The sequence below is a fragment of the Colletes latitarsis genome, chromosome 11, assembly GCF_051014445.1.
Source record: "Colletes latitarsis isolate SP2378_abdomen chromosome 11, iyColLati1, whole genome shotgun sequence".
Classification (NCBI taxonomy): domain Eukaryota; kingdom Metazoa; phylum Arthropoda; class Insecta; order Hymenoptera; family Colletidae; genus Colletes; species Colletes latitarsis.
Window position 1 is genome coordinate 27,519,724 of NC_135144.1, and position 26,687 is coordinate 27,546,410.

A 26,687-nucleotide genomic window follows, 5' to 3' on the forward strand; every position below is an offset into this window, starting at 1 on the left:
CGTTAGTAATTTATTCGGGGCATTTTATTCGCTAAAATAAATCAGAAATTGTTATGCAAAAATCAATCGTTTTTCTATTTTGAGATGTTTTAGTTGAAAATTTCTGTTATGCATAATTTTTCAAGTAAATTTAATAAATACGTAAAGTAAAAAATTTTGTCATAAAAATTAATTTATGTTAAAAAACCATAGTGTATAAAATGAGTTAGAGTTAACAGGAAAAAAACTTTACTTAAAATATAATTATTTGTCGCTACAGAGTTAATTATGACGTAACCAGTGGCGTTGGCGCATTTGATACTCGAGTTTCGAGTTCAAGCCACTTTCCAACCTCGCTGGGATTGCAATAGTTGTACCGGCTCGCGAGAGAACGGTGGACGAAGTATACTTGTAGTTCATAACTTTTTGACTATATTTTGTATAAAACAATCTTATTCATTAAAGTTACAACAATGTTTGCGACAAGACGTGGTTTGTTATCCAGTACTATGTAAGTTTGTCTTTCTTTTCATTTGTAAAAGGTACACAATTAATATTATATAATTTCCAACCTATAATTTGTTTTCTTGCCTGTTATTACTATTAAATATTTTATTTACAGCGAATTTATATTTACTCTTAATATACGCGTACATTCATGCAAAAACATAACTACGATGTAAAGAATGGTTAGGAAAAATTCTCGAAATTCAAAATCAGTGACGTTATAATGTAACGTTACTTTGTACAGTACATTAAATATATATTTCAATTGGTATAATCGTTTATATAATTAAATTGCACCTTCGGTACAAAATTTTGTTTATAATAATCATTTCTTTATTAAAAATTTGTCAGTTGCATTTCGTAGTGCATACTCGACGTATCTGTCAAGTTCGAATATTTTTAATTTGTATTAAAAGATATTATTTCTTAAAATAAATGCTATATTATGTATAATACAAATTTTTAAATTGTTTAAATTAAATACCAATATAAAAACGCACGTTAATTTAGTTCGACCTCTGGCACGCAGATATATTTATATATTAGATAAGCACCTTGTCAATATGATATTTGAATATATCGATGTTTTCGTGCCCAAAATGTATAAAAAAATATGTTCAATTGCACATTGAATTTGTATCTCAAAGAAGTAAAAACATTTTATGTTGTAAATAAGATAATACTTATGATCTCTGAAAATTAAACTAAAGAATACTTAAATCGATATTAAACAACTAAAAAATAAGTTTAAAAATAATTTATTAAATTTTCAAAATATTTTTACAATATCAAATGTGTAAAACGTATGTTTTTAATTTATTATATTTATTGTAATTATTATACTTATAGTTTGCATTAAGTATTATCCTTATGTCATATAATAGATGTTTGGATCACTTTATTTCTTTCAGAATTTAAATAATTTAAAAATATAAGAATTAAACATGTAAAGCATATGGATCGTATAAAATTAATTCTTAAAATTACTCAATTGATCCACGAACAAGTAGAGCCAAATCATTAGTATTTAAAAACGTTATATTACATTTTTCAAAAATATATTATAAATAAAACATGAATATCTGTCTTCTATGTTACACAGCAAAGATGCATTTACAAGATCGAAACATACACTTCCTGAATTACCCTATGATTACAAGGCTTTAGAGCCAATCATATGTGCAGAAATCATGCAACTTCATCATTCAAAACATCATGCAACTTATGTAAATAACTTAAATGTTGCTGAGGAGAAGATGAAGGAAGCTTCAGCTAAAGGTGATGTCAATACTCAAATTGCACTGGGTCCTGCAATTAAATTTAATGGAGGTGGTCATCTGAATCATTCGATTTTCTGGTGTAATCTGTCACCAAATGGTGGTAAACCAGATGGTAAATATGTTTTGAAGTAGATAATTTCTCAGAGTAAGATATTTATATTTCTTTTAACCAGTGAAACAGATACACCTTGATCGTGAAATGTTTTTCAATTTGCAGCTACACTCGTTAAACAGATTGAAAAAGATTTTGGAAGTCTGGAAGAGATGAAGAAACGCCTATCTGAGAGCACTGTTGCAGTACAGGGATCTGGTTGGGGTTGGCTCGGGTATTGTAAACAGGCAAAATCATTAAAAATAGCTACATGCAGTAATCAGGATCCCTTGCAAGCTACAACTGGGCTAGTACCACTTTTGGGCATTGATGTTTGGGAACATGCTTACTATTTGCAATATAAAAATGTTCGACCTGATTACGTTAAGGCAATCTTTGACATTGTTAATTGGAATGATGTTAGTGCTCGTTTCAAGAGTGCTGCTGGATGCTAAAATGAATGGTTATGATTAGTCATCGCGTCAAAGAGTATGTTATCATTGAAATTGATGACTTAGTACGAATTATTTGTAAGATAAATAATTTCGTATTTTTTGTTGTTTTAATTGTCTTATAAAGGCATTTGCAATTTTGTATACACTTATTTCATATGTATTGTACTCGTTATATGTAATAATGAACTTATATAAACAAATTTTATCGTCGTTATTTTACATTATAAGTAAAGAACCATTCATAATTTAGTATTATTCTTTGCATATAAAAACTGTTTAATGTTTCAAATAGTTTTTTTAACATAAAACATTCATCAACGACGTTTCTTTAAAACAAATAATGGAAAAAATATTTAAAGAATATTCTCCATTATTTTACTTTAATTTTTGTTTAATAACTTCTTATGTATTACACGCATACGTAATTCTACTACAGGATCTTTAGTTTTAAAGCGTTTAAATGTAACCCTTTCACTGCAAATGACTCCGACGCAAGCGCACGATGTGTGCAGAAAATTTCCATGCGTTGAACACATAAACGACTGGACAACCAGAATTACCACTTTCCAGTTTGTGCATTACTATATTAGAAATGATAAAACATTTTTATTCATTATTCGTGAATAAAATTTATCGAACTCTGAGACTGACTTTGATAATTCAGTTGAATATGGTTCCTAAAGTCACAGTCTCTAAACGTGTCAGCATTACGAAACCACTGATTTTAAATGATGTCGGTATTGCAGTTAACGGGACACAAACTCCTACTAGATGTTCAGTCTACATTACACCTCGATGGCGGTTTTGCATTCGGCGCGATCGAAATACTGAAATGTTACGATTCTGCACGTTGGGAACAGACATCAGCGCCACACGGTTAGTAAGCTGCACGAGCGAGTGCTGAGAAAGAAGAAAAAGATGCCCTAACTTCCCGCGTTAATAATCGATCGGTAGAGTCGAGTTGGCTCGTGTCGCGACGCGTACACACTGTGTCTTGAGGAACGTCGCGGAACAAGTACCAGTATGGCCGGAGGACCTCAGCTGTTTTCACGTCACTGCCTACGTATCTGGTGAGTCAAATGTATTCTTGTCACTTTAAGTACTTGGACTAAATGGCATGTTCATTATTATCGCACGTTTGCCAGGAGTATCTCTATAGCCGTTATAAGTTTGTTTGTGCATACGTAATACGTCATGTATCGCGAGCCCTCGGGTATTAAATGTACGTCAGAAATTATACGTTCTTCTCTTGTTTGAATATCTTGAATATACAGTAGATGCGTGCAGCAATAATCAGACACTTTTTAAACTTCTTTAGCAATGTGTTATTCTATTTTTGTCAGTGTCTTTCTGTCGCTACTGTTAGATCTATGTTACACAGTGACAATTCAAATAAATATTGGGAGGGACTGTCGTAAAAATTTGCAACAATTTTAAGCAACGATTGATGCATCATCAAGCATTGTTTTAGTATAAATTGCTTTAAATTTTGTTCGTGCTTTGAATGATGCTACTCATAAATGTTTAATTACTTTTAAGATTTCTGTCAAACTATTTTCATTGATGGTATACTTAAATTTTTCCTTAGAAACATGCAAATAGCTTTTTCTATGATATTAAGACGAATGTTTAAAAAAGTTTGATGTATATGTATTTTTAAAGTTAATTCGTGTACATTCACTCGAATATCGAGCAGTATGTCGACGAATGTCATTCTCTTTAATAAATTCTGGAACTAATTAATCGGAAGATACGTCCGCAACATGTTTCGAATGATTCATAACGTTAGTACATTGCCAGACGTGTTAATTATGATCGAAGGTGGCGCTTTCGTCCTAGTCAACGTGCATCGAATCGACTCGTTTTTGCCACAAGGTTCTTTTTTCTGTTAGTAAAAAAAGAAAGCTGCCTCGTGGTATACTTTCACACGAACACATCCGACTCCAGGGATCGTTACTGAAGAAGTGTAACACACTTCCAGGGGAGAATTTTTTCGAAATTAGAGTATACAGATGCAACTTCACGGAAGACTGATACTGAAAAGATTGCGAGGTGTAAATTAAACCTTTTTGCTGAATTAAGTTTGCCAGAGACGTGTTTTATGAGATCAACCATCGAGCATCTAAATGTGAATGTTACTTGACGATCGAAGTATTAGAAAATTCAGAATTTTCTTTTTAAGTAGAGAAATTATAAAAATATGTTTTAATTTAAAGAGAAATTAAACATTTATATATTTGGAAAATAAATATAGGTAAAATAATTAAAAAATCGTACAATTACAATTTAAAAAAAATATTTTTATTTTTCTATTTATATAAATGAGTACCAAGGTAATAAGTAGAATAAGGCCAATAGGAATTATTGTTGCGAACCAGTAGGGATTATAGTAGCATAGAAGGAATAAAGCGTAGAGTATCTGCTGATTGGTTTTGGTGTCATATTACCACTTTTTATCACGTGTAAATACTCTTCCACATGTGTATCTTTTTCCTTTAATTATTTGCAAATCGATTCCTAAGATAAATTTAACGTTGAACAATATACGTATAAAATGTTTAGTCATTTATTTTTCGCGATAGAAAATAGAACTAAAAGCTCAGTGTATCGCGATTCGTAGAGTCGAATTATAATTTTACGTGTAAAAAAATCATAAACCTCGGTACTAGAATTTATTATTCTTTTATGATAGAAGACGGATGTCCCAGTCATGTTTCCAGAACGGCGCCTCATAAAATATGAACATATGTCAATGGTATTAGGTACACTTGTACAATCTATAGTATCAAATTACGGAGAAATAATTTCGTAAGTCTTCAAAGAATATTAAAATTTTATTTGAATCTTTAAAGTGTAAATTTTCGAAACGTGTATCGTTTGAAGCGCGTGGAGAAGTCACCTTTACTATCCTACAAACAAAATGATATCTGCTTTTGCCCGAACACATTATAGCAAATTTTGACAATTTTCAGCGACAATGGTGGTATCAATATTTCTGAACCCACTATCGCGTCGTTGCAAGTGCCCGTCTTCGGGAGGATGCGGTTGCAGCATCCGATTAAATTCTTGAGTAATACCTAAGGATATCGAAATATTCCGTATGGTTGAAATAAAAATACGTAGATATTATTTGCCGACATCGTGGATATCTTTCCTTATTGATTGCTCCGTAGAAATTGGCCGGCGCCGCCCGCGTCGCATCGGTCGATTGTCGGGTTGCAGGCTGACGTCATCCGTGGCTCTACGCCTATTGATTTTCTCCTCTAGGCGCGATGCGATTGGTCCATAAACGGAGAAAGCGGGCATACACGACCCTGGACCACGATGTCGATCGGCGCGCGCACCCGACACCGCCAACCATGGGTCGCCATATTGTTTTCGACCACCTACCACCGCGCACTACCGGTTTCGATTCTATTCCACTTTCGAGGGCGAATTCCTGCCGAGCGACCGTGTGCGCATATCTTGGCTACTTCAAATCGATCATCTGAATATTTTTCACCACGGATCACCAGTCATATGTTTCTATACCTTTTCCCTAGGATCGGTTTCAGAGCTAAGCTAATTTCTTATATTTCTCTCATCCAGCGCTATTTCGTACAAACGTTCCCTGATTTTGAGACAATGACGGCGACGAAAGTGATACAATCATCTGACAAATTTTTTATTGAAATTACATTTTATTCACTAGTGCCTTTGATGAATCATTTTTGAGAAAAAAGTGAAATGTAATTGACAAATTAAAATTCGAGTTTTGTTATTGTTAGTCAAAGTATCTTTGGTATTGCTCGTATTATATGCGAGAACCTTTCGTGAAGCTTATTTCTAATTCTCAAATAGAACAATCATTCGTTCTTTTTCTATCAAGAAAACGAAGACAAACGTATCGATGTATTTTGATTTTGCACTGGAGTATGTACGGCAATGATTCCTCGAAACCTAACCCTGCATATAAGTAGTGATAATCAGGATATTATGTTTACGATCAATTTATCATAATTATACTGAAGCTGCCCCTCCGTTAGAGATGTGGAATTGCATAGTAGAGAATTAGGGCAATTGGAGTGGAAAAAATGTGACGCCGCGGGTTTAATGTTGTTTATTTCGATATTAATCCGCATTGATAATTATCTGATAGCATCTACAGTATTGCGCGAATTAGTCTGAACACAGGATGTTGCATTAGAAAAATACGTTTCTAAGCGCACAATTCAGTGACCCATACATATGTATATTCTACCGAACAAAACAATTAAGGACCATGTTTCTAAATAATTGAAGCAAATATCAGAGTAGTAAAAACAATACTGAATGATACAAACATTTGAATTATCTAGAATTGTAAAAGTAAAGCGGAAACTAATTACACGAGTGGTTTCTTTAAAATAGAACGTATCTAAAAATTGAACGCAATCTCCAATGAATATCAAATCGCTTTTATTATCGGTAGAAGTACGTCTTATCAGCTATCTCGATCCGAAATAAAGGTGCCCCTGTGTCTACATCCACAAACTTCGATGCCAGATATTGCTTTGGCAGCGATTGTTCTCAAGGTTGAGCTTTACGAAAGTCACACACGTTACCCTAAAGTCACGTTTATTGTTAAAACATGCTATCAAGGCGATTATGGCTGCCAAAGAGAGTTTCTTCACCAAACGGAGCAGAAACTTAATGTTCGGTTGATAAAAGCGTAGGTTTAAGGGTGTTGACGTATACGTTTTGACGTCATCGATGTGCGCGCGCGACTCTTTTAGCAAGAATTTTCATCTCTAAAAAATGCTTCTGAAATTTACGTATTTTCATTTAAACGATAAATATGCTTCCTATTATTAATTAAAGTCGCATCGATGAAACGACATTTTATTAAAACTTGCTGAACGTACGGTTCAAGTAAATTTCCATTTAGTTGTGTTTGATAGAACAAAAATTACTAGTATTAAATAAACTAGCATTTCATCATGTAAGAACTAATCTACCGTACTGACGAATCCATTAATAACCCAATACGAACCATAATTATTTGTTTACGTAACATCTAGTCTGTAACAATGTAGATTATTAATAAGTTTGTATATGAGTATAAATAACCATGACAAGCTCCGTTACATTATATTAATTTATGGTCAATTTGGTATTCAAAATATTAGCAATGCAGTGCAATGGGATATACATTGAACGTTGTTTGACGATATCAGCAGATTCCCTTTAATAACGTTACTACAATCTGTTGTATAAACAGGCATTATAGGTTTACTAACGTAGGTGGGTGTCGACCTTTTTTTTCTCAACAGCTCCTATATCTGTCTCATCTGGGGGTGGTTTCGGAGTAGTAAATAGTCGGATAGAAACCTTTCACCTACTCGGACATTGAACAGATATCATGTAAACATGTTTCGTCACTTGAAACATATGCCGTTATTGGGACTAATCATACCTTTATATCATAGTATATCGTACCTTTAGAAATGAATTATTCTCGGCCGGTAAAAATCTCCAAAACTGAATTATTTCTGTTTTAACCAAGCAATTACTTTATTGAAAATATTCAAAGTATCATGACACGACGCAGATTAAATATTTCATTGCCATAGGAACGATGTCGTAATTTTATTTCCTGACTAGTTAAATTTACGGTACATCTTCCCCCGATAATCGATCGAATCGTTCCTTCGAGACATGTAGAAACATAAGTTAAAACGTGTCTCTAGGATACGCGAACTATTCGTCGAATGGGCGTTCGCAATGAAAAAGAAAAATTCAATTCACGTTGCGCGATATTTTATGCTTACGATCGGGGCCTGTCTGAATATACTTTTTACGGTCAAGCTACTCGATGAACTAGAAGAATAAAAAATTCCCGCGAGGACAGCGAAGACGATCTCAAGAAAAGGGCTAATGGTGTTTACTCGACGTCATTCAATAGCTATAGTTAAGAAGATCTGTTTGTATCTAGTGGTAACGTAAACTTTCTGCTACGAACAATTTTATTTCGATAAACGTGAAACGCGATGTGTACCTTGAAGGTAAAAAAGAAGACATTGAAAGGAATCGAACGAAATTAGTCATCAATGTTTTCTGAGCGAAAGGAGCGTTTGTATTTAAGTTTAACGTAAACCAAGTAGTATTGGTCAACGATTAAACCCACGCCAAGTCAGGTTTATTTGACCAATCGGTTACAACGGTTTCGCAATCGACGCGTTCAGTGGTAAAAGCAAGGCAGAGAAGCCAGGTTTAATGAGTCCCATAAAACGATTACGGAAGCTCAATCAAACGTACGTAAAATCGATTTAATGGGTTCTTTTACAGTGGTGCCCGTTAATTCTAACAGCTAACGCTCGAAAGGTGAATTTGTTAATTCAAGACTAACATCGTTCCCGCTTCGACAAAGCGTTATTCTCAATTTACTAATCGCATTAGGGGACGAGATTGCAATTTTACGTCACTGCGTTTCCGATTACACGGAGACCTGTGCACGCCTACGAGAAAGTTGAACCCTCGACCCTTTCGCGACGATGGCGTACGTGAAAAAGTATCGTTGCAGAAACCAGATTGTACGTTTAGCTGTGAAAGTGAATAGATTCGGTATTGCGCCGAATATTTTTAATATATTTGTTATGAAGATTAATTAAAAAATAACAACGTCGATAAGTACTACAAAGTTCAGTATTTCAGTCATTGGGTGTACTTAATTGTCAGATTGAAAAAGTAGTTGAAGGATTTAGAGGCGTATGGTAATTACAGAAGTAGACAAAAGTGTTCAGTTAACGTAGGTTTGCAAATTAACTCTGACGTAGGTACTGATAGTTAGCTTTATCTATGAAAGCCTACGTCATGCAAAAACAGATTGCATGTTTATGTGAGCAGCGAGTAAATTCACTCTGTAAATAACAATTTTAGTAACTGCTGCCTAGCTTAGGAGTTCTGTATTGAATAAACGAACTGTGAGTGTTGTTTTAAATAAAGGAATAATCAATAGCTGTAATTAAGATTATTATGAAAATATCATCGATTACAGTAGTCGGATGTTCGAATAATATAGGTTCGCAAATCAATCCTGCAATACATAGACAATTTACTTTATTTTGTAAAAGCTAATTGATTCGATTACAACGAACTCGGGGTACCTGTGAAACAATTTCACGAAAGTCGAGTATTTTTTAAAATTAACGAAGATCTCGAATGTGCTATGAAATGGAAGATACGAAAAACATTTTTTGTAAAAAACCTAAATAAAAATCTGACACGAAACAAACAGTCTACTTTGTCTCAATTTGTCTCTGTCAGGGTGCTTTTGCAGACCTATTGAGTGAACGTTTTTTGTCTGCTGTAAATAATATATACCCCTTTCTCTGGATCATCCTGTATACTCAGAATTTCGGAGGGGTGGAGCGATGATTGATAACGTTATTTCTCAATTTTTCAGGAATTCTAAAAACGAAAATCGCGCGAAGAACAGAAAATAAGAGTGGTGCCGAATTAGGAAGGAAAATTAAAAATAATATTGAACGTTCGGAGGAAATATAATTACGAAAACACCTTACAGATTCGTTTATTATGTATAGATTTTTATTCGAGTAAATATTTCTCATTCCCGTGGGTTATTGTTGTTTCAAATGAAAAGTGTCCAGCCTTACCGGAAATAGAGCAAGTCTCGAAGAAGCTAGCAAAAGTATCGGGATGAATTAGAGATCGGGGGACCCGTGGGGCTTAAAGAACATCCGGTTTCGGTGGTGTGAGTGTAGTAATTACCAGGTGACCGTCAGATGGCACCTGCGCGATAAGTCGGCCATCGGTTAATGGCTGCCACCGCGGGGGTAAGCGCGCAGGCGCTTCGGGTTTGCTCGTCACTCGACGACTGACCGTCGACCGAAGGTGTTGCGGTGATTTGTTCTCGGGCAGGGTGGTTCGGTAGCACAGTGCGTGCGTGTGTACAAGTGAGGGTGTGCGCGCGTACACGCTCGATCGTGAGCGATACGTGGATAAATGCATTATAATGTCCGGGTACGTGTCCTTTAAAATTCTCGAGGACCGTCGAAGAATTGCCAGTGCACCGACATAGTGACAGTCGCGAGTGTTTTCCACCGTTCCCCATTAAAGTCGATGTCAAGTGTCTTGTCCGCCATCGACGACTCATCGTTCTTCCGATTGCCCGAGCTGTCAGTAAACATCTAACGCGTGCGTCCGTGCGAACAGACGACCGAAATTACCTCTGTTCAGAGTTAGCCCAAAGGTAAGACCGTAAAAATTGTTATTCCGCTTTCACGACCGTGGATCGATCGTGAAAATCCACGTATACGCCGTAGGCGCTCTTCACCTACGCCCGTCTCGGTGTTCTCGCAATACTCTCGAACCCCGTTGGTATCGATTGCACGGTGTCGGTGATGTTTTTGCTTTTAGATCGCTATCACGTTCAAGAAACTTGTCGAGATATCTTGGCGACAGTTTTCTTGTGGTGTTTTTCGACGTCGAACGTACGCGTCGACCCATTTGTCGACATTTTGTACGCTCTGCGCATCGTATATATGCATACGCTCGAAACGGTCATGCGAAAGTTTGTACGCGTTTGTATGTGTGTTGTGCGGGTGCAATGGGCATGCAGTCGTATCGAAAAGCAAATCGGATCGAGATAACCGATGACTCAAACGTTCGCCGTGTCGTTTTCGTCGGATTAAACGACGGTTCGTTGAGCACGTCGATATATCATCGAGCCCGTGTATGCTATTGGACAAAGACGTTGGTCATCGAGAGAACTTGAATCGAACCATTGGTACACACGTTGGCCAGGGGAACGACGTTAATCCGATTGGACTGAAACACGTTGCCATGTCAATCATATTCAAATCGATTGTGGATGATCGAGTTATAGGTGGTTCGAACGTCAACTAATCGGAAATTGAAATTTCGTTGACCGGGGTTGCCGCGAAAGTCGAACCCCGGCGTTATCGATTGCACGGTGGCGATGTTTTTACGTCCATCTCGAGAACGTACTAGCGCAGCGGTGAATGTTTTCGTGAAACTGCAGCGTTCCGCTTCCGTGAAACTTGGAAATGCATTCTCAGATTTGATTCGACTTTGGTAATTATTTATTAATATTTATTCGTGGTGTAGCGAGGGTATACTCTCCTCGCGTCTCTTGCTTGTCCCGAACTACCTAAAATTTTAACCGTTTAAATAGCAAGGATAATATAAATATAATCATAATAAGTACTTCGATAAAAAAACTTATTATTATAATCATAATTAGTAGGTATTTTAATCGCTACTTGACTGTTATCAATAAATGGTCGATTATCTCAAAATAGCCCTATTTTAGATTGATGCCGATTATGTTAACGTAGAGCTACGTCTATCTTCGTACAAAGTGTAACAATCAATAAGTTACTCACGAAAGGGAAGATAATGTTAAATACAAGCTCGACAACTATTACATTTCTGTTCGAGGAAGAAGACTTTTTCTTTGCTAGCTTCTAATAATTCTTAGAAGTATATAGAATTATCGTAATGCGATTGTACCAAGATTACATATACAGTGGTATATGTATACCTCTTGGTGCATTCGCTCCTATGCTCTGGATACTATTGATATTTTAACAAAGGGCTCGTATATGGCTATTTAATATTAACAATATGTGCAAAAATCGTATCATAAGAACCATGAAACAAATAACAATGTTCCCTTTTTCGAACGATCATTTGGACAATTATTAATTCACGAATTCAATATTTTTAAATTAAAGTAAACAGACTAAACTTAATTGTAAATCGCCAATGCAAAGTTTTTACCTTTCGTCGTAGTTTTAGTTTTTAACGGTACATAAAGTTATGTCAATCGTAATATACAAAATTAAGTAGATCAGCCTAGACTCCCTAAGTGATACGCGTCAGCGTGTGGTCAGACGTTATGCAGTTTTTCCAATTCTCGGCAGATTATCGATTTCACGATAATAATAATACTATACTTCTCGTTCCAAGGATACGAGTATCGACTATCAAGCATCTTTTTCTCATTAAATCACAGTATTCGTACTTAATCGCTAGGTTTTGTAGTCCGCAATTTGCGTCTATCGAGATTTTATCATTCTACTTATGACAAATTCTAGACTCGAAGTATCGTAGATTTCTTACTCTATTTCTACTTAAACGTATCTCAAAATTAAATTATAATTATAGTAATCAAGACACATTGTGTGTGGTCTATTTATTTATTAACGTTTCTATTGCTAAACCCAAAGTAGAAACATTGGTAATAGCGGTGAAAAATGAAGAATCCGATATGTGGGCGTAGTTAAAACGTCATATTATGATATTCGATTGTATTTGTAAGTATTTAGCCGTAAGTTACGAATGGCTTGAGCCAAGCAGATTGACCTAAACCTATTAGCAGAAGTATCGAGAGTTTTCTACGCACGAGGGTAAACTGTTATTTCTGTAGTCCATCGTCGACGTAGATTAATACCTTGAATAGCGTTACGTCATCTCAGTGGGTTTTTTTTTCTTCGATTGAAGTGTCACTTTCGTTTACTTTTCGCGTGAGATAACAGCAGGAGCATATCTATCGGGATACTTTGGGCAAACTCCCGAGAGATTTCAATTTTCGACATATTTAAAACACGCTTATTTAACGAAACGAATTATTAAAATATTATTTTTTTTTAATGTACATTTCTATTTTTCGTTTAACTTCTCCCTCTACAGTTCTTTTTTTTTTAATCTTTTACTGAATTCGAGATGTAAACCGACCCAGTTGCGCGTCGTATCCTGTAGAGGAGGATCGATAGGTTGCATTCCTAACAAGGAAGTTCCGGAAACTGATTCTAATATCGTCGCTTCTTCCTTAATCCAATGCTCTACCACGGAGCAGTAGCGTGCGATTGTCACTCGAGGCGACATCGATAATCTTTACTTTACGATTTTATTTGAAAATCGAGCAAAGGCAACTGTTGAATCGGAAAATCAATAAAGGAGAGCCACTCGGAGAGATATCGTATATTTTTGTTGAATATCGTGATCCATTTTTGAAACAAGTCCGTGCAATTGGCTTAATTTAACCGAGAAGTTCGCTCTTTGTGATGCGCATAACAGAGATAGTCTTTCACGGATCCCCTAAACTCTTGATCTACTTCCACTCACCACTGTACATAATGGAGCGTCTTTAAAGTATCGTTCAGACCTTTACAAATTTTCTGCATCCTTTTGTTTTAATCTCTCTTCTGTTTGTGTTTGTGTTTGTAGGATCCGTGCATCCGGGATTACCTATAAATAGAGTTCGTGTTTAATTGATAAACTTGCATCGCCGAGAAGCAGACTTTGTAATGTAATGTAACAAGAACATTCGCTGCTATTAACGACATAGTTCAACTTTAATTACAACGTATCAGATACTGAACTTCGTGGATTCATTTTATTTCACGAAAAATTGATGAAATTGTTCGACTTTAGTTGCAGTATAATAGGAACCTCTATTTCTGTCAATGCTTGTGTAACTATATTATTCAGTGGTTCAGACAAACCAGCTTCTTAATCGCGTAGGCGGTAGTCATTTCAAGAACTAATTTTACGCTTAATTTCCACTCTTCCGCGTAGTTGAGTGCGTCAGAATACACGGGAGCATCGGCGAGCTCGCAGTGAAACGAGTCAGCCATTGACCAGACGAACTATAGAACGAATGTTTGTGTAAAAGTAGACGCTCGTTACATCTAAATTTATATGAAAAACAAAAATACACAGGAATAACTTCTAAATGTGCACGAAAAAATTTTTTATGTAAAAGTTGCATAGTTCGAAGGGGCACATTACGTATTTCGTATATTATTTTCTATAGGCGGCGGGGTTTCGGAGATTCGAAGGGTAGTTTCGTTAATGCTCTTCAACCGTTCTCACACTTCGTAGAACACTTTGATCGATCATGAAATTAAATATAGACATCGATTTTTTTTCTCTCGTTATTTCTGGTATATCAGAAGTTCGTCAAATTTTTCGAGGAAAATAGCATACCTTGTATCAGCGACCTGTTTTAGAAATCTAACTGTAACGTCTGAATTCTATTGGAATCACTTTCGTTGAAATGGAAAAATTAATCGTATTTGTAGAGTGGCGATAATCCTTATGCTCCTTTTGTTTGGACGTTGATTCGTCGGATGTTTATTGGCTCGTTTGTCGATTGTTTTGCGAGTAAGCGGATAATTATCCCTCGATCGACGAACCTTTTGTCGGGGGATATCGATTTTCGACGACGTCCATGCACCAGTTACTTTCATTGGCAGGTGATTGACGACGCCACGAAACTTGCGATAGCGTGTTTCAATCACCGCTTAATGAATAACACTATAAAATTCAATAAAACTCTTTGAACGTAACGCGTATGCTCTCCTTCGGTGATAAAAGAAGCTTTTACTAATACTTGGAATTTTCTTTTATCGTTGACTAAACGTGCAAAGTCGTTACATATGTAGATAGGTTTATTTACATTAACTAACAAACATCAGTACTGATACTAATAATAATAATTATGATGCAAAAGAATAAGAATGCTGTTATTATTAGAATTTGCGAACAATTACGATTCAGTATTTATCAGAACGAATAGAGATACGATCATTAATTTTGACGAAGATGTTCCGCGATTGTTCGTCGTAAAACATTCAGTGGTGCAAAGAATTCATCGAATGGAACAATCGTGAAATAACGCATTGTTTTAATTAATCCAGGAGCATGGCTCTCGCTCGATAGAATAAACTTTCGATCGCATCATTCCCTTCCATGTAGCTGGCTCTGCTAACGATGCCTCTTTATTCTCGCAGAGAAACGAGAAAAAAGTCTATATCGCCAGCACCGCCGCCGTCGTGACCCGACGTTGAATAAAAAACAGAAGAAAAATGTCGTCGGTAAAGGTGGCGGTGAGGGTACGACCCTTCAACAATCGGGAGATCCACCACGAGGCACAATGCATCATCGAAATGACCGGCAACACTACTTGTGAGTATAATTAATTTCGTCGTTTCCTACTTTTCGCATGGATATTCACTTGAACGTCATATTTTTTTTTTTCTTTTCCTTTTTTCTTTCTATTAATTTACCTGCCTAGTCGTATTTCAATCAAAAACGTTTCCTCAAAATACAGAAATAAAAAATATAAACTCTGTAATTAGTGCAATATTACACTTGCATTTATTAATAATATAAGGTCAGAGAAGTATATAAGTTGCTTCTTTTTGTGACCATTTACGAGGAAATAGTAAGATGGCAAAATGAGAGTGTGTAATTTAGATTACTGTGCATTTTCCTTTTTATATTAGTGGCTTTCCTCCTTTGCGTGTTACAGCGATATTGAACCCCAAAGTACCGCCGGGCACCAAAGATGCGATCAAGAGTTTCAACTACGATTATTCCTATTTTTCCATGGACGTAAGTACCTTTTATCTTTCGCTAATGCTGGAAGTTTCTTTTCTACCTGCATATCAATTGAGTAAAGTGAATCGTTGTGCGCGTTAAGACCTTTTTATTCTAACGTCGAAAGACAAAGTTTAAAAATTAAATACATGGACGATGCATAGATTGATATGGTGCTTATTTCGAGTTGAAAAGCAGCAGACATAAAACTTTTTCTCGAGTCTTATTTCACATCTCTGTACTCCCATCGTTGAAACCTTAGAAACGCTAAAATTATTCATCGTCTTTGCTGCAGCCAAACGACGTAAATTATTCCTCGCAAGTGATGGTTTACAAAGATATCGGCGAGGAGATGCTGCAACACGCCTTCGAAGGTAAGCTTTTACGTATAAAAAACTTTAAAACATTCAAAACGTTTTCAGAGAAATGGCACGATCAATCTCTCAAGTATTTCATACGCTATATGCCCAAGTTCTCGCATACCGAGGAATTTACGTTTAGGAATTAACACACATGTTCGCATACCATCAAACCAGGAATTGGGAGTTCAAATTCTCATGCATTCTTGACACACATTCACGATATAGGATGCAATTCTGCATTAAGTGTCTTGTCTGATCTAGATACATTCGTCTTCGAGCTATGACGTTCGTAGGTCCTCCATAGACAAATTAATAATAACCAATTACGTGTTTTTATTCATATTTTGCTCTGTATTAAAAAAAAGATACATTTCATACGTTTTGTACATATAATTGAATCGAACGAATGAAACAATTTAGTTATAAAACGCAATTGACAGGTTCAAGTTGTAATTCGGTAATAATTGTTTGTAAATAGGGTACAATGTTTGCATATTCGCCTACGGACAGACTGGAGCTGGTAAATCGTATACCATGATGGGCAAACAAGAAGAAGGTCAAGAGGGTATAATACCCCAAATTTGCAAGGATCTTTTTAGAAAAATCGATTCCAATACAACCGAGTGTTTGAAGCATTCGGTGGAAGTCAGTTACATGGAAATCTACTGCGAAAGGGTGCGGGATCTCTTGAATCCCAAGAACAAAGGAAATCTCCGTGTACGAGAACATCCTCTTCTTGGACCGTACGTCGAAGACCTGTCGAAATTAGCAGTGATGTCTTACGAAAATATCCATGATCTTATAGACGAGGGTAACAAAGCAAGGTATGCAAGATTTTATTAGTAGATCAATTTGATCATATCTAGCTACATATGTAAATATACTCAATACTAGATTAACTTCTTAGGAAATTCTTGATACTTGTTGCAAACTCACTGTATAATATTACCAATAAATAAGGAATTTAAGTGTAAGTCATTTGGTTCTCGTACTATCAGTTGAGGGTTGAAACAATGACAAAAATTTGGTAGCTAAGATGTTAAACGTAGATATTTAAATAATTTAAATCATTACTTGTGTTCCAGAACCGTGGCAGCAACAAACATGAACGAAACTTCAAGCAGATCTCATGCTGTATTCACAATTTTCTTTACGCAACAAAAACAAGACTCTGCGACTGGGTTAGTGACGGAAAAGGTCAGCAAAATCTCGTTGGTTGATTTGGCTGGGTCTGAGAGAGCCGACTCTACCGGCGCAAAGGGAACGAGGTTAAAGGAGGGTGCCAATATCAACAAAAGCTTGACAACCCTCGGGAAGGTCATCAGTGCTTTGGCCGAAAGCGTAAGTAAATCTCATTTCGTTGTATAAATTATGTGAAAAATGCTAATGCCAGTATAGTTTTGCGATAATTTCCTAATTAAACAATTGTCTTTCTTGTGAAATATTTGAACTGTGTGAAAGCAATACAAGATGTTATTACTCCTATAAATTGCACCATGAAATAGAATTCTTCTGAAAGCGAATGGATCGTTCTGTATGAAATTCTTGCGTGTTCTGTAAACGTTCGTATTCATGTTGGATAATACTCTATAATGCGAAAGTTGTAAATCTTTAACCTTTCGAATTTGCCGGAATATTGTCTAAACTTTATATTAACGTAATCCGTGTCTTCTGTCTATTTCGCTGCTGTTTTACTATGGATCACTAGGCGGTAAGTTCATAAATCTACGACTCTTCCCCTTAGTTACCTGTTTCGAATGAATACTTGGAATGAAAGAAAGTTCAATTTTCATACACAAAATGGTAAAATAGAATTAATTACCTCGGTGCACATTTTTATGATTCGAGCTTTTGCAAATTTTTTTGTTGGGAAAAGATAATGCCAATCATTGAGACTTGTTCGTGGTGATATGTCTAGGCTACTAAAAAGAAGAAGAAGGCTGATTTCATCCCTTACAGGGATTCTGTTTTAACGTGGTTGCTACGAGAAAACCTGGGAGGAAACTCTAAAACAGCGATGATAGCGGCAGTCAGTCCCGCCGACATCAATTACGATGAAACTCTCTCTACTTTACGGTATATTTATTCGTTGTTGTTATCATATTATCATTCTTTTGTTCCGACATTCACTGGTTAGCTTCTTTGAAGCATCTATGTTTCTCAGAAACTTATGCGGTGACCTGAATAAGCTTGATGAAGTCATAGCTTGTTTGTAGTTCAAACTTCCAAGATGCAACGGGCGTTAAAACTTGTATGAATTATAAATGAATCTTCCCTGAACATCTCTTGTATAATGGAATAAACGTTATTGCGACGTTTGCTCTCGGGAAATGACTTACATTCACGGTGCCAGAGCTTACAAATAAACAGTAAAAGGAAAAAATTGAGGAGCGCTCGGAGTCGTTTACTTGAACCAGCCAAAATTTTTTTATGAAAATTACAATTTTATTTCATACTTGTACCTCGCAACTCTTTCAGGTAAAAATGGAAATAAGTTTCTGGGGGATTAAATGAAGAAGTAGGGAACAGGCAGACACTTGAAAATACTTTTCAAAGGATTCATTAATGTACATTCAACCCTTTAATTCGAGGCGTAATTTGCAGCATACGTTCTTGTAGGGTTTAATTAAGTTTTATATACATATAATGTCTGGGTTACATCTATGTCTACGTTTCTTCCATTTTATTTTATTTTCTGACAATTCTGAATATTTTTTTAATGATTCGCATATCGTTTATTTATATTTTTCTTGCATTAATTATAATAATAATTCCACGTGGAATAGTTTAAGCAAAGCACGAACGGCGTCAATTTTCTTGTTGTTTGTCGCTATAGATACGCAGATAGAGCGAAGCAAATAGTTTGCAAGGCTGTCGTTAACGAGGACGCGAACGCCAAGCTTATTAGGGAGCTCAAGGAAGAGATTCAGAAGTTGCGGGAACTCCTCAAACAAGAGAATATTGACGTGCAAGAAGATAAGTCGGTTTTTTACCGGTGCAACACGAGTTGGATTTCCAAGAATTGTGTTCCCCCTTTCTGTGCGCGTGCGGGTATGCCTGGTTCGATAACAGTAGGTATGTGTCAATAACGCTCGAAGCGAAAGCAGTACAACGTACTGCTTAATATCCAATAATGGTAAAAGCAGCATCATCTACTGTTTAATATTTAATGCTGGCAAAAGCAGTATGCTGAAATTTTATGAAGTTTATGCAGCGTTTTTCTCGTGAACGGTAAACATTAGAGAAAAATGAAAAGTTATACATATAAGTAAATGCAACTAATAATAAAAATTTCAAAATTCTTATATGGAGCGAACATTGATACGAGCTTGCGCAAAGTGTTTACAAATTAAACCATCAAACTGTGCCAATAAGTTTCATGACTAGAAAATAGGGGGAAAAATGTTGTACAATGATAAAATAGTGCTTCGTTAAAAAGTTGATAGATTACGATTCAAAAGTAAAGTGTAACAACAAAAGTAGCGCTCCGTAGGCAGGCCACCATTTACGTACATTTTTTTCTTTGTTTCCCTAATGCTTGACGTAGGGCCAGATGGTAAAGTCACATATGAAAAGAAAGAATCTAGTAAGTAAAATGGCGACAATCTACACAGCGACGAAAGTCTATGAAAGCCAGGGCAGTCCGATCACTCTTGCGCGCCTGTTCTTTGAACGTCCGCTTCTACCTCACGCGCCAAGCGCATAAAGCGTTATCATCTGTGTTTTTGTCGATTCCCGAAACGATTCTTTACATTTTGCTTCGCGCGAATCGCATTCTGTTTTTTCCTTTTAACTCATAAACATACACACATACACGTACCAGCTACGATAACTACAGCGCCTAATGAGTATTGTCCCCATCCTCTCGTAGGCGGCATAATTAGCGGCTTTTAACGTGAAACACAAAATTTGTGATTGAAACAACAGCGACGAATGCTACATCAGATAACATCCGCGTAATTTGTCTTTTAGCAAACAACGAGTCAACGGGCGAACGATTAACATTGTAGTTATTACCAACATTAAGACCGTTCTCTGAAAGTTCAAACTAGCTAAACAAAAATAAAGAGAACAGTGTTTTGTATATATTTTGTGTAATATTCAACTTTTAGCCGAATTAAATATTTCAAAAACAAATAATTTAGACTGTAAGCGGTAAATATACAGTATTTTTAACATTTCTAAAATTTTATCTGTAATTATCAGGTCATCTCTTTCTCCCGACTTACAGGATGACCTGATTTTACATTTTAATATTCCAAGTCCTCTGCAAGTGATATCATATCGCATACGCTGAGGTTCTGAAAACTTTGGGATTCGCTGCTTCGAAATTTTTTTTATGAGATGCTATACATATATTCTTTAAAATATAAGGATTCCGTAATCAGACGAATGGCCTGATCGATCTTATCTGGTAAAATCCTGTTAGCGTCTCCGAGAGTCTTCGACCGAAATAGACACGTAATTCATTTCGCATCGAGCGCTCACATATGAATTTCAGGCTTTTATAGTTTCTGTTGTGTCGGAATTCCTCTCCAGTAAACACGTGTTGTTTGCCTCGCTTACTGTCCACTTAGACCTATAATTTTGTCCCTGAAAACCGGCCTAAAAATATTGCATGGCACTCGACAGCGGACAATTCGAACGCTATGACATGAGTACCCGTTAACTAGAATTAAATTTGAAAACATTTTTTTCAACATTTTATCCCAGTAATAATATCTGACCGAACGCTACGCTTAATTTGTATAAATATAGTGATTTTCGTTTGTAATTTCGATTTACCTACACGATACTTTTGTAGGATATCGCTGGTTTCCAATTTTTCAACGTATACAAAAACTAAAATAATTTTCATTTTAACGTGAAAAAATTCATAGTGATTTGTGCCAATTACAAAATATGTTATTGAACTTGTTATATTTTTGTGAAGTATTGATCGCTGTCGACTTGAAACTGTCCAAAGGTATACTATTCGATAAATAATACAAATTTATATAAACTTGATCAAATTGAATTCATTGTACGAGGAAACGAAGATTCGTCATTTTCACAGTGATACGAGAATTCGCTGAAGCTATTCGGTTTTCGTTAGAACACAGATCACGAAATAAATCCTTGAGAAATTCTCTTTTCCACTTACGCCACTGCTTTAGTTATGGCTTTTGGTGTTTTCGAGACATGTGTTACGTCCCTGGCTGATTTGCCACTTCGAATTATATATTTCTATTCTTCGTTTCTTCACTCGACCTTTTCTACCGCGCAGGAGACGAAATTATAGGAGCGAATAAATGCGAGGACGATGTGAAGGAAAGTCGACCGAGAATTCCGTCTCACCCGACATCGGCCATTGCCGAGGTAGCAGTGGATCAACTGCAAGCTTCGGAAAAATTGATCGCTGGTAAGTACAGAGAAGACATTTTTCATGAGGGAGTAATTTGGAGACCGTAGAAAGAGGACAGGCTGCGTAAAAAACGTAAGTTACAAAAAGACTGATGACACTTTCGTCATTTATTTTCAGAACTGAACGAAACCTGGGAGGAAAAACTGGAACGAACGGAGGTGATACGCCTTCAACGCGAGGCGGTGTTCGCCGAAATGGGTGTTGCCGTGAAAGAGGACGGTGTCACAGTTGGTGTGTTCTCACCGAAGAAAACTCCACACTTGGTGAACTTAAACGAGGATCCTCTTATGTCCGAGTGTCTGATCTACTACATCAAGGATGGTTTCACGCGTATTGGTAGCGCCGAGGCTAACATACCACAAGACATTCAACTCTGCGGTCCTCACATACTGAGCGAGCATTGTGTTTTCGAGAACCACGACAGCATCATCACCCTGATTCCGAAGAAGGACGCTTTAATCTACGTTAATGGACGCGTGGTCACTGAGCCAATTGTTCTGAAGACTGGATCGCGTGTCATTTTAGGGAAGAATCACGTATTCAGATTCAATCATCCGGATCAAGGTAAGTACTAATTAATTTACTTTGATACAATTAATTTAATATTACTTTAATCTGTTGTGCAGTTCGTGAACGAAGGGAAAAGGGGTCTCCCGCGGAGACACCTGGAAATGGAGAGAGAGTCGACTGGAACTTTGCACAAATTGAATTGCTGGAAATGCAGGGGATCGACCTCAAAGCTGAAATGGAAAAGAGACAGTTGCTACTGGAAGAGCAGTTCCGCAAAGAGAAAGAAGAAGCCGATCAACTGTTCGAAGAACAAAGAAAAGTAGGTTGAGACTGTTGGTCAAATTGGTTGTAACGTTGGTGAAATGCCAGAAAATATCAGAAAAATTTACGCATGGATATTGTTCTTTGCAGAGCTACGAGGCCCGGATAGATGCATTACAAAGACAAGTGGAGGAGCAAAGCATGACAATGTCCATGTATAGCAGTTACACACCCGATGATTTCAATAACATTGAGGAGGATATCTTTGGTGAGTACACATTATAAATTGTTTCTGAAGTTCACAATTTTTTGACTAGCTATACATATATCATGAATTGCATCTTTCTAATATTTTATGATTCTTAAAATTCACATGAGCAGAGCTGCTACAAATTTATTATATTTATAAAATTACATAGAATGTTTATTACACAAAATAACGTTAGATTTGTAATTGTTGTGTGGAAGGTGTTTACACAGCTCTGCATGTGAGTAAGCTACGTCGTGTGTAGCTCGTACGGCCTCTTCGTTAAAAGTGTCAGAATTTGTAATGGTTACATTTAAAGTTTATTTACACAGCTAAATATATTAAAAAGTTCGTGAAATGAAAAGAAAAACAACATATCATTACAAATTCTGCAATTATACGGATCTGTGTGTGATACAATCAGATGATGGCACGTAAAAGAACGGTAGACACATTTTTTGAATGTTCATTTATTGTTCATTTTATCTTTCAATTGATTGTAATGCACGCATGTGATTATGTTGTACAATGTTACGTTATTTTCTACCATTTCATTATTTTTGCTAGTTTGCGTCGAAATGAAAATAAAAATTAAACTTTTAGTATAAGAATAACATTGTCAAAGTGAGTCACAGTGCATCATCTGATTGTCGGCAAAACACAGTGGCTGCTTTTAACGAAGGAACTGGTATCCACAAACTGCTTGGCTTTTCTGACTGTTTTGCCTGGTAATGGCTTGCATTTCAGTCAACCCCTTGTTTGACGCAGAGAGCAACTGGTCCGAGAGAGAGTTCCAACTGGCCGCTTGGGCCTTCCGCAAGTGGAAATATCATCAATTCACAAGTCTTCGAGATGATCTCTGGGGCAACGCGATATTCCTCAAAGAGGCTAACGCTATTTCTGTCGAACTCAAAAAGAAGGTACATTCGTGGTTTATTTTTCGGAATAAAATTTGAACGTTAATCGTTGCCATTCGCGAATCATTGACATTTGCTTCTTCCATCATTAACATTTGTTCCATTACGATTACTTCATCATGAATATTAATTTATTCAGCGATGTAAAAATCATAAAATAAATCACATTTTAAACATATTACAAAATAAATTCGTTATCAAAACTAATTTACTTACGTAAATTTTTTGGTCTAATCGTTAATCAAAATGTTTAAAACTTCTATTGCTGATCATAAGAGTTTACACAGTAGTCAAAATTTGTATTTTTTTTTATCTTAATTCGTAGTATGAAATTAATCTCGTGACTTAACTTTAATGTCATTTGATATGTTTTAACGCACTCGATAAAACAAGTACCCCCTTTTTGATGTTCTATGAATCGAATAAATACTTGATATTACCACAACCATACATTTATTTATCCATCTTTTCATAATTTTTTAAATTGATTTTAATTGTTAAATTTATTATTGATATTTTCTTAACCAATACATTCATTTCACCATTGTTTTATATTTCACGAAGTGATTCGTTTCATGACTCCAATAATTTATCACTTTTAATTAAAATTAAATTTTTATTGCTTTTCTTAAATTAAATATATCATAGACAGATACTAGAAGTTTAACTAGTAATTTCGTTTCTTTTGATTCGTAAATTATTTTTAAATTTGCACTAATTTGTGCATTTATTTCAGTGAGGAAAGACGAATGTTTCATATTGGTTACATTCTACATATAAAATGTTCTTTATAGGTTCAATTCCAGTTTACTTTGCTCACGGATACGCTTTATTCGCCACTTCCTCCGGATCTTTTACCCAGTGTAGATGAAGACGAAGAGGAAGAAAGGCCGTTCCCGCGCACGATTGTTGCTGTAGAAGTTCAAGATACAAAGAATGGAGCAACACATTATTGGACACTTGATAAACTAAGGTTCGTATTTGATACATTGCTTCGTTCCAAGATCATGCATTATATTATCGTTTAACACTCATGGTTAGAGGGTAAGTCACTTATACGGTTTCAAGTTAGTATCTCCTACGTGAAAAGAGATATATCAAAGAACTGTTTATTTGTACGTACTTTAATAGTTGATCGTATAAATTGTTGCAAGCTGTATTTTCTGGAACCATCAATCCTAGTGACGAAATTATTTAAAAATATTTTTGTGTTTACTAGGGCCCTCCTTGCAACAAATGGGATATCATTATTAGTCCCATTTCCAGGATACAGACAGACTAATTATTTCAGTGTTTGATTTTTAAAATAAAATAACATAAATGTTTACATTCTTTAGTATAATTTAACCCTGTAAGAGCTCCAATAGACTTCGAAATACATTAGAGGAATTTGTTGTCTCATCTTTCGTACATGTATGTGAAGGTTGATACGTAAAGGATATCTCATCAAAAAACGCACGAACTTTCCGTTCAATCCAATACATTCTTTATCCTCAATTTCATAGTGAAAGTGTAGGCATTTCGAGTACTTGAATTTATTGTACAAACGAATGCTCGGGATAAAAGCACAGAATTATGGATTTAATCATTGCTTTGATCAGATCGTGCTTGGATAAAAACGCACAGGGACACTCACGCAAGTAATACGTGTTAACTTATAGACAGCGCTTGGAGTTGATGCGACACGTGTACAACGAGGACTCGAGCCCCAGCACCCCGGAGGCCAAAGAGGATATTTTCCAATGCCTTACTGTCTACTCTAATCCGAAGTTCTCGCTCGCAAATCTTTTGCCTTCGAGGTTGGTGCTCGAATGCGCGAGGCTCTTTCCTCATTATCGCCACACGCTTCACGCCCATCCTGAATTTTTAAGAACGCAAACCGTCGATTTTCTATAATTTCGTCTCACCGTTTTCCACCGTTTCGATATACACACTGTCTCGGTCTGAACAATTACCCTTCAAAGAAATACTTTGCTTTGCAACTGTGCTGGATTCAACGAGATATCGATGAAGGACTTTGCATGGCCCAGCGTTCTCAGTCTTTGGCGTTGACAGTCGAAGTGGAATTAACCCTTCTAAATGTTTATGTGGATAAAATTCGAAATACTTATGAAATAGAGAACAATTTTTAGTTTTCGAATTGTTCATATTTTTGTTTTATTAATAACTGTTAAAATTAAAAAAAAAGAAAACAGCATACGTAAGAAATATAAATTTCTTTTGCAAGAAGAAAATAGGAGGTCCTTGAAGGGTTTAACTCCTTTACATAATTTAATTGTGTCTCGCTGAACACGTGCGCTCCTTGCGGCTGAAATTTTGTCGCACTCTTGCTTCGTAACTTCATCGTGCACATGCCACTACATTCTGCCAACGAATTACACAAATTACGATAATTAAACAAGTACAAAAATCACGTAGAATATGTATGTACTTCAACAGCTTAGATGCTGTACACTACTATGTCATATTCTCTAACAATGTAGTATCTTTCTCTATACGAAAATACAGGGACAGACAAAATTCTTAAAAGCGTTTGTCCTTAAAGCATACTTTAACGTTATAGTTTTTGTCTGAATTAATTAAACGAAAATTGAAACTAGCACCATTTTTTTTTTTTTTTCATAAAAACTCACGTATGTCCCTTTATTTATACGATAACAGTTACAAATTTCCTAATACGATTTTTAAATATGTCTGAACACGTATCATACACACGATGTTTTGAAAAAATGAATGTTGTGTACCGAGTATCCTTCTCTGTGCTTTACGACAATGTCTGACTATGTAAACTGTCTTGATCAGTGGTTGATAAACCATACTATTTAACCCGAAGAATGGTCGTTTTTATTTTTTGTGCAGACAAAGACTCGAATTGATGCGAGAAATGTATCATAATGAGGCTGAACTATCACCTACATCTCCAGACTTCAATATTGAATCTATTACTGGAGGTGATCCGTTCTACGATCGTTTTCCATGGTTCCGGATGGTTGGGAGGTAAAATTCAATTACGAACGATAGTTCAATTAAAGCTGATCAAGGATCTTGACAAAATACGTTTATTTGTTATTACAGGTCTTTTATATACTTAAGCAATCTCATGTACCCTGTTCCATTGATCCACAAAGTAGCGATAGTCAATGAAAAGGGAGACGTAAAAGGCTACTTGCGTGTAGCCGTGCAAGCCGTTGTTGGTACGTAATCAGCGTCTATATGTAAATCTTCTTTCATGGTGTTGAGGCGTTTAAACATACTTGGAGAAAATATTCAACCCCCAATTATTAG

At 36.0% G+C, this 26,687-nt stretch overlaps 2 protein-coding genes across 17 annotated transcripts in view; both read left to right on the forward strand.

The window, feature by feature from the left end:
• The first annotated feature begins 306 nt into the window (after positions 1-306).
• Positions 307-2,512, forward strand: Sod2 (superoxide dismutase 2). The gene is made up of 3 exons (XM_076778602.1): positions 307-490; positions 1,589-1,878; positions 1,984-2,512. The coding sequence occupies exons 1-3, from the start codon at positions 453-455 to the stop codon at positions 2,310-2,312; spliced, it is 657 nt and encodes a 218-aa protein (XP_076634717.1). The 5' UTR covers positions 307-452; the 3' UTR covers positions 2,313-2,512.
• Positions 2,513-3,151: 639 nt separating this feature from the next.
• Unc-104 (kinesin family member unc-104) overlaps positions 3,152-26,687 on the forward strand; it is a 31,873-nt gene continuing 8,337 nt past the window's right edge. For 3 of the 16 annotated variants that reach the window (XM_076778748.1, XM_076778752.1, XM_076778750.1), the window contains exons 1-18: positions 3,153-3,382; positions 15,113-15,287; positions 15,634-15,716; positions 15,997-16,075; positions 16,542-16,887; positions 17,149-17,404; positions 17,982-18,139; positions 18,900-19,138; positions 19,611-19,649; positions 21,330-21,464; positions 21,585-22,031; positions 22,094-22,296; positions 22,389-22,506; positions 23,233-23,405; positions 24,197-24,375; positions 25,064-25,201; positions 26,262-26,399; positions 26,478-26,596. In XM_076778748.1, coding sequence (XP_076634863.1) covers positions 15,188-15,287; positions 15,634-15,716; positions 15,997-16,075; positions 16,542-16,887; positions 17,149-17,404; positions 17,982-18,139; positions 18,900-19,138; positions 19,611-19,649; positions 21,330-21,464; positions 21,585-22,031; positions 22,094-22,296; positions 22,389-22,506; positions 23,233-23,405; positions 24,197-24,375; positions 25,064-25,201; positions 26,262-26,399; positions 26,478-26,596 — 2,950 coding nt within the window. In that variant the 5' untranslated portion in view covers positions 3,153-3,382; positions 15,113-15,187. Of the gene's footprint in view, positions 3,383-10,173; positions 10,543-15,112; positions 15,288-15,633; positions 15,717-15,996; positions 16,076-16,541; positions 16,888-17,148; positions 17,405-17,981; positions 18,140-18,899; positions 19,139-19,608; positions 19,650-21,329; positions 21,465-21,584; positions 22,032-22,093; positions 22,297-22,388; positions 22,507-23,232; positions 23,406-24,196; positions 24,376-25,063; positions 25,202-26,261; positions 26,400-26,477; positions 26,597-26,687 lie in introns of those variants that run through there. The other 13 variants (XM_076778751.1, XM_076778754.1, XM_076778753.1 and 10 more) reach the window with 12 other exon arrangements.

Bases quoted from the DNA above. Each gene is read 5' to 3' on its own strand.
- Sod2 (XM_076778602.1), top strand. From the start codon at position 453: ATGTTTGCGACAAGACGTGGTTTGTTATCCAGTACTAT. The intron at 491-1,588 runs GTAAGTTTGTCT...TATGTTACACAG, and splicing joins GGTTTGTTATCCAGTACTAT to CAAAGATGCATTTACAAGAT. The intron at 1,879-1,983 runs GTAAATATGTTT...TTCAATTTGCAG, and splicing joins AAATGGTGGTAAACCAGATG to CTACACTCGTTAAACAGATT.